General features: G+C 44.3%; 1 protein-coding gene across 1 annotated transcript; it reads right to left on the bottom strand.

Annotated features, from left to right (window-relative positions):
- Positions 1–863: 863 nt before the first annotated feature.
- Positions 864–11,104, bottom strand: TEFM (transcription elongation factor, mitochondrial). The gene is made up of 4 exons (XM_049772350.1): positions 11,056–11,104; positions 8,788–9,248; positions 5,863–6,012; positions 864–1,301 (listed from the first exon to the last, which is right to left on the bottom strand). Exons 1-4 carry the CDS (start codon positions 11,084–11,086, stop codon positions 864–866), a joined length of 1,080 nt encoding a protein of 359 aa, XP_049628307.1. The 5' UTR covers positions 11,087–11,104.
- Positions 11,105–13,391: the final 2,287 nt, after the last annotated feature.

Genomic DNA, 13,391 nt, shown 5'->3' with positions numbered 1-13,391 from the left:
CATAAAAACAAAAAAAAAGGGTATATCTTTTTTTCTTAAGGCATTTTTACTTAATATTTACCCCAAAAGCACAGAACTTTATAAAAGAACTTGTTGGCTTATCTGTGCCTTATTGTATAAACCAGCATTTCAGAGAAATAGGGATCATATGGACAATCCAGGGCCAAGGCAGAAAAGTAGGAGAAAACTTCTAGGATAGGAAGGAAATGTGGTCAAAAAGTACCAGGTTGGGCCGTAGAGATAAGCATGGAGGTAAGGCATTTGCCTTTCATGCAGGACAGTGGTTCGAATCCCGGCATCCCATATGGTTCCCTGTGCTTGCCAGGGGCGATTTCTGAGCATAGAGCCAGGAGTAACCTGAGCGCTGCCGGGTGTGACCCAAAAACCAAAACAAATTACCAGGTTGAGGGGTCAAAAAGAGATAACACAGTGGGTAGACTTGTTTTACACACAGCCAAGGTTCAAGTTTCACCATCCCATGTAGTTTCCCCAAACACTGTCAGCAGTGATTCCTGAACTCAGCTAGGAATAAAACCCCCTGGCACAGCTGGGTATGGCCCCAAAACAAAAAAAATAAAAGGTGCCAGGTTGAGAAATACTGGTGTAGATCAATAGCTGAAAGTCTAAAAACATAAAAAAGCTGAAACTCAAACATGTTTTCTTCACTCCCCTGGATGCTCAAAAACACTTGGTTTTATGACTTTATTTCATTTTTGCGGTGCTAACAGACTTAACTTGGGGCCTCATACATGCAACACAAGTTCTCTACTTCAGTGCTGCGTCCCTGGTCTGATTCCTTAACTTTAGAATTAATAAATAAAAATTCACATAATACAACATTAAATACACTAACTTCGAATATTTTATGGTTCAGTATCAAAAACTACTAATTCAAAGAAGGCAACTCCTTGTAAGAGTGAATCATACAGCTCCTCCACCCGGTTCTGCTCGGTGGCTGAGAAGAGCTGTCTGTAGCGTACGATCTTGTCTGATGGGAAGGACACTCGAGGCTCTGCCCTCAAAACAGACTCTGAGAGGAGCTTCTTCACTACTTCTTTTCCACTGGTTCGGGTGGCACCCAACATCAGGTCAAAGTGCTTCCCCACTGCATTCCGATTCATGCTTAGCACCTGCTGCTGGCCATCCTGGGCAAAAGTCTTATTTAATAAGGCATATAGCATGGCTTCCGTGATATGAAAGTGTAACAATGCAGGGAACAATGTTGAGTTCTGAATGGAAAGTCCAATTTTTTCCAGAATATAAAAGTCTGCTTTAGGCATCTTTGCAATAACTGGAGATATCTAAAAACAAAAAAGAAGGCCAAGTGAACAAATATGGGGGGAGAAATAAAGTTTTATTGTTTGACTCCCTATCTGCTCCATTTCCTTTTTCTGCCACGCCTAGTAGCACTCCTGGCAGGCTCGGGGGACTGCCCAAATGGGATGCTAGGGGTTGAACCTGGGTTGGCCACATGCAAGACAATACCTACCCACTGTGCTATTACTCCTGCCCCAGTCTGCCCCATTTTATTTTTAAATGCAACTATAAAACTTACATCACAGGGCTAAACTATAGTATATTTGCCTTGTATGTGGCTAATCCCTTAGATCCCTAGATATCACATGAAATGATCCCTAAGCACAGACCTAGGAATGGCCCCTGAATACCATACCACCAGGCATAACTCAACAAACCCCCCAAAAGCCAAAACTGAGAAAACAAAAATGGAGGTATTAAGCTCCCTGAATTCAAATTATAGTGCAAAGCAAGAGTCTTAAGGAGCCAGAGATATAGTACAGCAGGTAGAGTGTTTATGGTATGTGGCTGACCTCTGATCCAAACCTGCATCCCATTTGATCCCCTGAGCACCTCCAGGAATAATCCCTAAGTGTAGAACCAGGAGTAATGCCTTACCATCACTGAGTATGGACCAAAAACAAAACAAAAAAGCAACAGTCTTCAAAACAGTCTATGTTTGGAATCAAAACAAAACAAAAAAACAGATCAACCTAACAGAGTAAAAGCCAAGAAGCAATTCTATACTTATGTAGGCCACCAACTTAAGACAAAAATATAAAAAGGGAGCTGGAGAAAGGAATCAGCCCCATCTAAGGGTTCCTTTCACCACATACAGACACCAAGTTGGTTCTCTAGCATGTTTGCTTATTACATTTCACATGCAGGCCAGTGTCTATCCTCAGCAGTTCTACCTCAGTTCTACCAAAGAGTCCCTACCTGGCTTAAGGTCAACTGTCCACCTAAAGATGCAGATCTATAAACTCCTTTGGTGCACAATGTTCCAGGACGGGGTGGTATAAGTACATTTTGTGGCAGACAATAAAACCTGAAATTTATTTTCTTGTTTTAATTTACTACTGATATTTTCAAAAGTGAACAATCTTACAAGTGTTCATAATAAGAATAATTCAACTGACATGTGTTCATTTCAGTGATGTGAAAAATAGAAGAGTCAATATACACTTTAGACAAAATGGCAACAAGTATAAATATTTTTCCTCAAAATTTTATTTAGAGTACCATTAAATAGAGTTTCAGGCATACAAACGTTACAAATCCAAATCAGAATTTTTTTCCTGGTTTTTGGTTTTTGGGCTCTTCCTGGTGATATGCAGGGTTATTCTTGGCTCTGTGCTCTGAAATTGCTCCTGGCAGACTCGGGGGACCATATGGGATGCCAGGAATAGAACCTGGGTTGGCCACATGCAAGGCAAACACCCTATCTGCTGTGCTATTGCTCCAGCTCCCCAAATTAGAATTCTTTTTTTTTTTTTTTTTTTTTTGGTTTTTGGGTCACACCCAGCGGTGCTCAGGAGTTACTCCTGGCTGTCTGCTCAGAAATAGCTCCTGGCAGGCACGGGGGACCATATGGGACACCGGGATTCGAACCAACCACCTTTGGTCCTGGATCGGCTGCTTGCAAGGCAAACACCGCTGTGCTATCTCTCCGGACCCCAAATTAGAATTCTTAAGTCTGAATTGCTCCTGATCTTCCTGAGGACCTCCACCAGTTAATTATGAAAAGCACTGGAGAGATAGCATGGAGGTAAGGCGTTTGCCTTTCATGCAAGAGGTCATTAGGGGTGTCCCATATGGTCCCCTGTGCCTGCCAGGAGCAATTTCTGAGCCTGGAGCCAGGGATAACCCCTGAGCACTGCTGGGTGTGACCCAAAAACCACCAAAAAAAAATGAATAAATAAATAAAATAAAATAAAAGCTGTATCCTGAGAAGAATAGCAAAAAGTAAAGTAAATTCTGATGTGTTCTGACTGACAGCAGTATTTGCTCAACTGGAAACTCTAAGATGGGTTTGAGTGCATATATCATGCTGGGGCAAGCCCCTACCTCTACCCCAATCATTCCCACTGAGAACACTGAGCACTACGGGATATGAATCCTACAACCCTGATAAAAGGAAATACAAAAACAACATAATCTACCTTGGTGCGTAATTTGTGTACTAAAGTAATAAAATCATTGCTTAACTAGGAAAGATAAAAATGGGGGCCGGAGAGATAGCATGGAGGTAGGGTGTTTGCCTTGCATGTAGAAGGACGGTGGTTCAAATCCCTGCATCCCATATGGTCCCCCTAGCCTGCGAGGAGTGATTTCTGAGCGTAGATCCAGGGGTAACCCCTGAGCGCTGCCGAAAAGGGTTTAATGACCTTAAAAAATTCAATTTGTCCATATACAAAATTAGCCAAGATTTTAATATAAAATCTGAAGCCACAAAGTACAGAGAGGAAGATAGGATGAGGACCTAATCACTCAGAGTAGGCTTTGTAAAAATGTCTCAAATAGCACAGGAAAACGACCAATCATAAACAAATGGGACCTCATCAGACCCAGAACCTACAGTGAGGGGCTGGAGCGGTAGTACAGCAGGGAGGGTTCAATCCCCAGTACCATATATGGTCCCCCAAGCAGTCAGGTTGGACCCCCTCCCCAAAATCAAATTAAAAAACAAAACAAACACCCAACATCTTGACAAGGCTGTAGAAAAGAGATCCTTCAGACACTGTTAGTGGGTATGGAAAGTGATGCTGCCATTATGGAAAATCCTGTACATAATCCTGAGAAAAATTCTAAGACGGTGATCCCACATCCAGGTATTATATCTGAAGAATACACAAAACCAAAGAGATCATTGCACGACTCAGTTGACTGCAGCATTATTCATAGTGGCCGAGAAAGAAATCACTTCAACTCAGGGGCCCATAGAATAGATAGTACAATGAGTAAAGTGTGGTAGAGAGGGGCCAGTGCAATAGCAGATAGGGCATTTGTCTAGCATGTGGCCTACATGGATTCATCCCCATAAGTATCCCATAAGGTCTTCCAAGCCTACCAGGAGCGATTTCCGAGTGCAGAGCCAGGAATACCCGAGAGCCACTGGGTGTGGCCCAAAAATAACAAAAAATAACAGACTTTAAGAACAAAATATTGGTTACCAGAAGGAAGGGGTGGATAAATGTAAAAGGTCAATTACATGAATAGAAACTAGAATTCCAGTGGTAAACGTAAGGTAGAATCTAAAGATATTCAGTCTCCATAATGCTATAAGCTATTGTTACTTCAGGTTTCAGCTAGAGCAGAGCAGGATTATTTCTTTTCTTTCTTTCTTTTTGGGTCATACCCAGCAGCACTCAGGGGTTACTCCTGGCTCTGCACTCAGAAATTGCTCCTGGGGGCTGGAGAGGTGGCACTAGAGGTAAGGTGTCTGCCTTACAAGCGCTAACCTAGGACAGTTCAATCCCTTGGCATCCCATATGGCCCCCCCAAGCCAGGGGCGATTTCTAAGTACATAGCCAGGAGTAACCCTGAGTGTCAAATGGGTGTGCCCCCCCCAAAAAAAAAACAGAAATCGCTCCTGGCGCACTCAGGGGACCATATGGGATGCTGGGATTTGAACTACCATTCGTCCTGCGTGCAAGGCAAACGCCCTACCGCTGTGCTATTTCTCCGGCCCCAGAGCAGGATTATTTCTAACAAGCTTAGAATCAAACATATTTGCAACTGATCTGCAAGCATCAGATGATTGAACCATTTTTCACAAGGGTGATCAAGATAATTATTGCTCACCTCACAAGTTTTACTAACAAATGAGTCTATAGCATTGTGAAAATTAAGTTTTATAAATAGTAATGGAATGCTATAACATTTTTGGGGGTTGGGGTAATGCCCATCTGTGTTCAGTGTTTACTCCTAGCAGGGCTCAGTGGAACTGTATGTGACACCAGGAATTGAATTCAGTTCACCTGCATGCAAAATTAAGAGCCCTACTCGCTGAACTATGACTCTGAGCCATGTATGGCTTTTCTTTTCTTTTGTTTGTTTTTGGAGTTTGGGCCACACCTGGTGTAGCTCGGGGTTACTCCTGGCTTTGTGCTCAGAAATTGCTCCTGGCGAGGGGGACCAAATGGGTTGCAAGGGATTGAACCCAGGTCCATCCTGGGTCAGCTGTGTGCAAGGAAAATGCCCTATTGCTATGCTCTCCCTCGGCCCCTCTTTTCTTTTGTTTCTTTTGGGCCACACCCAGCAGTGTTCCAGGATTACTCCTGGCTCTGCACTGGGAATGCTCAGAGGGTCATATGGGATTCTAGGATCAAACTTGGGTCAGCTGCATACCAAATGCCCTACCCACTGTACTCTCTGGCCCCTGTATGGCATTTCTTGAATTAAACAAAGATTCTAGTTTTTAAAGTTATGGGTGATAGAAAACATAATAAAGATATATAGTAAGTACCAAAAAGAAAGACCATCCTTATTTTATTAGTCATTTTGGATCTAGAGGATTAAACATGAGTTCTAACCGATAGGAATTTGAAGGTACAATAGCCTTACCTTTTCAAGGTAGTTAGATGTCACAAATGTTCCCTTAACTAATCGGCAACATTCACTGTGCTGCCAGTCCAACACTGATAATTTACGGTCAAGGTGAGCCCACGCAATTTTTCGAGTACCAAAAGCAATGGATACGACACTATTAATTGCCTAGAACAGAAAGGTTGGTTTACTTACGAGTGTAAACATTTTAACAAATATAAGCTTCTTATTCATTATTATTTTTTTGGTTTTTGGGCCACACCCAGCAGTATTCTGGGGTTACTCCTGACTCTGTGCTCAGAAATCACTCCTGGGGCCCGGAGAGATAGCACAGCGGCGTTTGCCTTGCAAGCAGCCAATCCAGGACCAAAGGTGGTTGGTTCGAATCCCGGTGTCCCATATGGTCCCCTGTGCCTGCCAGGAGCTATTTCTGAGCAGACAGCCAGGAGTAACCCCTGAGCACCGCCGGGTGTGGCTCAAAAGCCAAAAAAAAAAAAAAAAGAAATCACTCCTGGCAGGCACAGGGGTCCATATGGGATGCCTGGATGCAAACCACCATTCATCCTGAATTGGCTGCATGCAAGGCAAATGCCCTACCGCTGTGCTATCTCTCTGGCCCAACAAATATAAGCTTTAAGCTACAAATCAAATGCCAAATAGCTTTATAATAGATATGTATTTATAGTTTATGATGAGCGAAGAATTTTTTTGTTTTGGCCACCTTCAGTCATGCTCAGGGTTTCCTACTAGCAGTAATTGTGTACCATGCAATGCTCAGGACTGGGCCCAGGTCTCCCACATACAAAGCCTGCATCCTGGCCATCTGAGCTACCTCGTGGTTCCTGGAACTGAGAATTGTTAAAGAAATGCAGGAATAAATTATTTGGTAACCACACAATCAGTTTAGAGGCAGAGTTTTTTGTTTGTTTGGTTGGTTTTTGGGCCACACCTGGTGATGCTCAGGGGTTACTCCTGGCTATGCGCACAGAAATTTCTCCTGGCTTGGGAGATCATATGGGACGCCGGGGTCAAACCACCAGTCCGTCCTAGGTTAGCATGTGCAAAGCAGGAGGCCTACCGCTTGCGCTATGGCTCTGGGCCCTAGAGGCAGAGATTTTTTTACTCTTTCTCTACATCTTAAAAAGTATGCATTCCAGTGTTGCAAGAGTCTAAGAAATGCACCACAGAATAGTTACTGGAGAGAAAATATATAAGGTAGATTTACTAGAGGACTAAATAAAATGGAAAATGAGAAATTATTTCAACCAGATACCCACCCCCCCAAAAAAAAAGACCATCTGAATCTGTGAAGTAATGCTTACTAGGGTGTGAGGAAAAAAGATGGAGGCTGAAATGTACAAATATATTTTTTTTGTTTTTTTGGGTCACACCCAGCAGTGCTTAGGGGCTACTCCTGGCTGGGGGGGGAAAGGGGTAAGAGGAAAGATTGTAGGGCACTTGCCTTGCTGACAACCCAGGTTTGATCTCAGTGTCCAGAATTGTCCCCCAAGCACCTCCAGGAGTGATTCCTGAGCGCAGAGCCAGGAGTAATCCCTAAGCACCACTAGGTATGGCCCAAAAACAAAACAAAATATTTTTATGAAATGTTACTTGCCTTATCCTGAGAGTTCCAGGAAATCACTAGAGTATTAAATGTAACATGAACTTAACATTTTGAATAAACTAAGCTGTGAAGGGCTGAACCAGAGGAGGCTAGACCAGAAGTAAGAATTTGTGTTCCATACCTATTCCAGTACAAGGTATTTAGAATTTAAAAGAGTGGGAGTGAGAAAGATGAGAAACAGATCAGGTATCAGAGTAGAACTGCATAGCTGGATGAAGTTGAAGCATAGGATAACTCCATTCCATTTTGCTTCAGTAATCAAGATGATTGGAAAGGTAGGATGTGAGTCTTTTTTTTTTTTTTTTTTTTTTGGTTTTTGGGTCATACCCGGCGGTGCTCAGGGATTACTCCTGGCTGTCTGCTTAGAAATAGCTCCTGGCAGGCACGGGGGACCATATGGGACACCGGGATTCGAACCAACCACCTTTGGTCCTGGATCGGCTGCTTGCAAGGCAAATGCCGCTGTGCTATCTCTCCGGGCCCAGGATGTGAGTCTTTAATGAAGTGAACTAGGGTTGCTTAAAGGGCATTTAAGAGGAGGTGTAAAATAGTTTAAAATTAGGCTGGAAAAACAGCACAGGACATTATCTTAGAATAAATAAGTATCTTTAAAAGACTAGTTAGGATGTTTAGGCATCTACAAAATCCTGTTGTTTCTCTTTTTAGATCAATGATTCAAACTCTAGTGTGCATAAGGATTACTGGGAAAAGATGTATGTAGTGCCTCACATGCAGATTTTCCTCAAGGCCTCATACTGCCTTCTGAGTGCAGAACCAGGAGTAACTCCTGAGTTCAACCAGATATGGAGGGAGAGGGAGAGGGAGAGGGAGAGGGAGGGGAGTGAGAGGGAGAGGGAGGGAGGGAGGGAGGGAGGAAGGAAGGGAGGGAGGGAGGGAGGAAGGAAGGAAGGAAGGAAGGAAGGAAGGAAGGAAGGAAGGAAGGAAGGAAGGAAGGAAGGAAGGAAGGAAGGAAGTGAGCAGAATAATTCTGCAAATAGGTTCTCAAAAATCATTTTTCTTATGGCAGGGGATTGAATTCCATGCAAAGCAGAGGTTACACTGCCACATCCCAGGCCCTGATATCTGTTTAGGCAATATAACAATGGTCTAACTAAAAAGACATAGCTTGGGGTCGGAGAAGTAGGGCCAGTAGGGGTTTGCCTTGCATGTGGCTGACACAGGATGGACCTGGATTTGAACCCTGGCATTCTATATAGTTCCCAAGCCAGGAGTGATTTCTGAGAGCATAACCAGGAGTAACCCCTGAGCATCTCCAGGTGTGGCCCAAAAACCAAAAAAAAAAAAAAAAAAAGACATACCTTAAGTCTTTCTAGTTCAATGTCAGGCTTGATAAGCTTCTTCAAGTGTTGGTTTTCCTGTGACTGCCTTTTCTTCCGTCCAGTCTCTGGGCAAAGAATGGAGTTACACACTTGAATGGCAGTTTTATACTGGAATAGAGGCACATTCACTAAACTCTCCAAATTCTGAAATGGTCCAAACTTTTCTCTATATACTACAATATTGGTGGCCTTTCTTCCACGAAGCAGTCTGAATTTTTCAAGTTCTTCATTAGATGCTGTATTCAATACATGCAAGATCGAAGTTTGCTGTTCTGAAGAGAAGAGCTTGTCAAGTGCATTTACAGGTACCTTTGTCTTCTCATTACAAGCATCAATACTGGAAGTAATTTCTGCAGAAGTTGATTTTTTTCGACAGCAGGAATTAAGTAGAGCCTGGAACAAGGATGACTCTAGCAGAACTGGGAAACATCTCCACTTGACTAAAAATAAAATTAACAAAAAATAAATTTAACTAACTTCTTTGAATTCCTTTTTTGGTATCTTACTTCCTGTGAAATGTTAATATACCTGCATTTTGGAAATTTGCTTTGATCATGAGATCTCACCTCATTTTGTGTATATCTAAGTATTACTACCTAAAAATCTTATTTTATGTCCATCAAGGATTTGGGCCAGGGAGATGGATCATTCAACAGACTCAAGTTCTGCTTTGCAAGCAGGAGCCCTGAATTCATAAGAAATAACCAAAGTAACCAAGCTTACTGGAGGGACTCTGCCACCTCAGGGTGTGACCCAGTCCCCCAAACTGGAAAAAAGAAAGCAAGTATTTAATACAATGCTTTCCACTACTTTAGCATTTCTGGAATATTTTTACATTCGAGGGATTTTTTTTTGGGGGGGGGATCACACCCAGCATCGCTCAGGGTTACTCCTGGCTCATTGCTCAGAAATCGCTCCTGGCAGGCTCGGGGGACCATATGGGACAGCGGGATTCGAACTTCTGCATGATGATCTTCTGCATGAAAGGCAAACGCCTTACCCTCCATGCTATCTCTCCAGCCCCTAGAGGGATTTTCTTAGTAATTAAAAACTTATTTAGCTGGGCCGGAGAGATAGCATGGAGGTAAGGCCTTTGCCTTGCATGCAGAAAGACGGTGGTTTGAATCTCGGCATCCCATATGGTCTCCTGAGCCTGCCGGGGGTGGGGGTGATTTCTGAGCATAGAGCCAGGAGTAGCCCCTGAGCACTGCCGGGTGTGACCCAAAAATCAAAAAATCAAAAACAAAAAAAAACTTGTTTAGGGGGCTGGAGAGATAGCACAGTGGTAGGGCTTTTGTCACGCCAACCAAGGACTGATGGTTCGAATCCCGACATTCCATATGGTTCCCCTGAACCAGGGAGGAAAGAAAAGAAAAGAATGGGGTCGGAGAGATAGCATGGATGTAAGGCATTTGCCTTGCATGCAGAAGCTTGGTGGTTCGAATCCCGGCACCCCATATGGTCCCCTGTGTCTGCCAGGAGCGATTTCTGAGCGTAGAGCCAGGTGTAACCCCTGAGTGCTGCCGGGTGTGACCCAAAAACCATAAAGAAAAGAAAAGAAAAAGAAGGAAGAAAGGAAAGAAAAAAGAAGGAAGAAAAAGGAAAGAGAAGAAAAATTTGTTTAGGATATCTATTTCCATTGATTCCATAAATTCAATTTTCCACTCAATGGAACCAAATAAAACTCTTTTAAATACATAAAAAAAATGTTTTAGGGCCGGAGCACTAGTACAGCAGACAGGGCATTTGCCTTGCACGTGGCTGACGCGGGTTCAATCCTAGGCACCCCATCAAGTGCTCGCTTCGGCAGCATATATATACTAAAATTGGAACGATACTGAGAAGACTAGCATGGCCCTAGGCACCCCATCAAATCCCCTGAATCCGCCAGGAGTGCCCTGTGACCTCAGAGCCAGGAGTAAATAAGTAAATTAAGCATGAGAGGACAGCGTTTCAAGGCCGTTTTAATTTTTCTCTGTACTTTCAAGACGTGTCATAACCATGTTATGCAAGAAGAAAAACAACGGAAGAGCCATCGCACAGCTGGAAACCAAGAGGAGGCCACTGCGCCATCGCAGCCACCCGATGGGGCCACTCGGGGGGTCCCAGCCCCCAGGTTCGGGGATCAGCGCTGAGCGGCTGGAGCTAAGGCTCCAAGAGGGGAAGCTAATGACACAGGCAGAGATCAGCTGGGACGAGGGGTCCAAAGGCACTACGAAAGCGAACCTCGCATCCCTGGAGCCCTACCTCCCGCCAAAAGGAGGCTCGAAACGCTCATGGTTCAAGTAAGAGCGGCCGAGTCCCACGAACCACGCGTCCGCTCGGCATTTCCGGTTCTGGTGTGCGTCGCCCAAAAGTGTCCCCCCAGCGGCGGGAAAGTGCGCGCCGAAAGATGCGTTCCTGGCCTGGCGGGAGAAGCGTTCGGTTCAGTGCAATGAGAGGGGCGCGGGCCTGGGTGCAGCTGCGCGCTCCTCCGCAGCGGAGAACCCGAAGAATCCAGATGCCAGCGCATCTGGCAGACAAGGGTTGCCAAAGTCCTACACAAGGATCCTTTCCTCTGGGCCCAGAGAGTGTGGTCTTGATGGGGCGAGGAGACTGGCACACAAGCAATATCACGCCCGGGCATATGCCCTTATATAAGGGCATAATGGGAAGGAGGTACAAGAGGCTCAAGAGCTTATCCTGGAACCGGAGTGCAAGTGGAGTCAGGAAAGGGCGCGAGAGGAGAGATGACTTGAACGTGGAGCCTGGAAACTTGGATTAGAGGGCTGGAAAGAGCACAGTGGGTAGAGCGCCTGCCCTGGATGCTTTCTTTCTACCCAAGTGTGGTCCCCAACATCCCACAACTTCCAACAAGCACCATTAGGAGTGACTCTTGAGCCTGACCACCACGGGGTGTGCTCCCTTACTACACCCCTCAAAGAAACCAACCCTCACCCCCCAAACAAGACTGGTAGTTCCATTGCATGGAGGGAGCAGGACCCAATTTGATTAGGTCTTGAATGAAGGGTAGAAAGGGAGCTGTTGGATCTTCCATCCTCCATGGAATCGGACTGCTGTACGGTCCCCAAGTAATTCCTGAGCAGAGGCAGGAATAAATCTTGAACATTGCAGCACTGCTGGCTTTGACACAAAAACAACAACCACTAAAAACCAAACAAAGGAATTAGTTGTTTTGTGTTGGGGTCACACCCGAGTTTACTCCTGACTCTGAGCTCAAAGATCATTCTACATGAGTCTCAGGGACCAAATGGGATGCCTGAGATGACGCCCTGGTCTACTATGTTCAAGGCAAATGTCCTACCTGCTGTACTATTGCTTGGCCCTGAAGGAATCTTTCTTTCTTTCTTTCTTTCTTTCTTTCTTTCTTTCTTTCTTTCTTTCTTTCTTTCTTTCTTTCTTTCTTTCTTTCTTTCTTTCTTTCTTTCTTTCTTTCTTTCTTTCTTTCTTTCTTTCTTTCTTTCTTTCTTTCTTTCTTTCTTCCTTCCTTCCTTCCTTCCTTCCTTCCTTCCTCCTCCTTCCTTCCTTCCTTCCTTCCTTCCTTCCTTCCTTCCTTCCTTCCTTCCTTCCTTCCTTGCTTTCTTTTCTTTCTTTTACACGTGGCAGCATAAAGGGGTTACTCCTGGCTCATAAATTGCTCCTGGCAAGTTCAGGGGTCATATGGGATGCCGGAAATCGAACCCAGGTTGATCCCTAGTGAGCCGCATGCAAGACAAACACCCTACCGATGTGCAGTTCACAGGGGACCATGTGCAATGCCTCTGACCACTTGTAAAGCATGCATCTTCTTGTACTGTCTCTAATCTCTGACTCCTTTTGATTCCCTGTACCATAATGTATCTGAGCATTATCTGATTTAGAGCATTGCAGGGGTTGTCTGTGTGGTCTCCAGTAGTACATACTTCTCCAACCACCACTGAGAGCAATCCCCACCAACACATAGCCCAGATAACCCCTCAGCATAACTGGGTGTAGCCCAGAAACAGACACCAAAATCCAAGAAATGAAAGATTTGCTGTAAATTTGTCTGAATGTGTCCTTATTTGGAAATCAGGGCATTGCAGATGTGATTAGTGATAATGAGGTCACACTGGACTGGGAGGTGGAGGGTTAATCCAATATGATAGTTTTAATTCTTACAAGAAGATGAAAATGGAGCGAGACTAGCATAAAGGCCAGGAACCATCAACACTGAACAGATTAACTCTCAGGGGGAACCAACTCTACCCACTCTGATTTTGGACATCCGGCCTCTGGAACGATGAGAGAGCATTTCTGTTGTGTCAAATGCCTCCAGTTTGTAGTTAGATGTATGGGACACTAACACATGAGGCCATAATAAAACCTTGGTGTAGATGCTTCAGAGCTGACATGATTCACTGGAAAGATGCAAATAAATAAATAAATAAAAAGATCACCAACTTTTCAATCTTCCAGTTTCTTATCCTCTTTGAGCTTCAGCTTCCTCTTTTGTGAATGGTGGTTCCTTGGTAACCTCACAAGGCTTCCAAGAGGCTTCAGCAGTAATAGGCTACAGAGAGTCTGACATGTAGTTAAGGTTTAATAAAGGGTATTTCCCCCAA

This window comes from Suncus etruscus, chromosome 1, assembly GCF_024139225.1.
Source record: "Suncus etruscus isolate mSunEtr1 chromosome 1, mSunEtr1.pri.cur, whole genome shotgun sequence".
In the NCBI taxonomy this organism is placed as follows: Eukaryota; Metazoa; Chordata; class Mammalia; order Eulipotyphla; family Soricidae; genus Suncus; species Suncus etruscus.
This window is presented reverse-complemented; position numbering and strand designations above follow the sequence as displayed.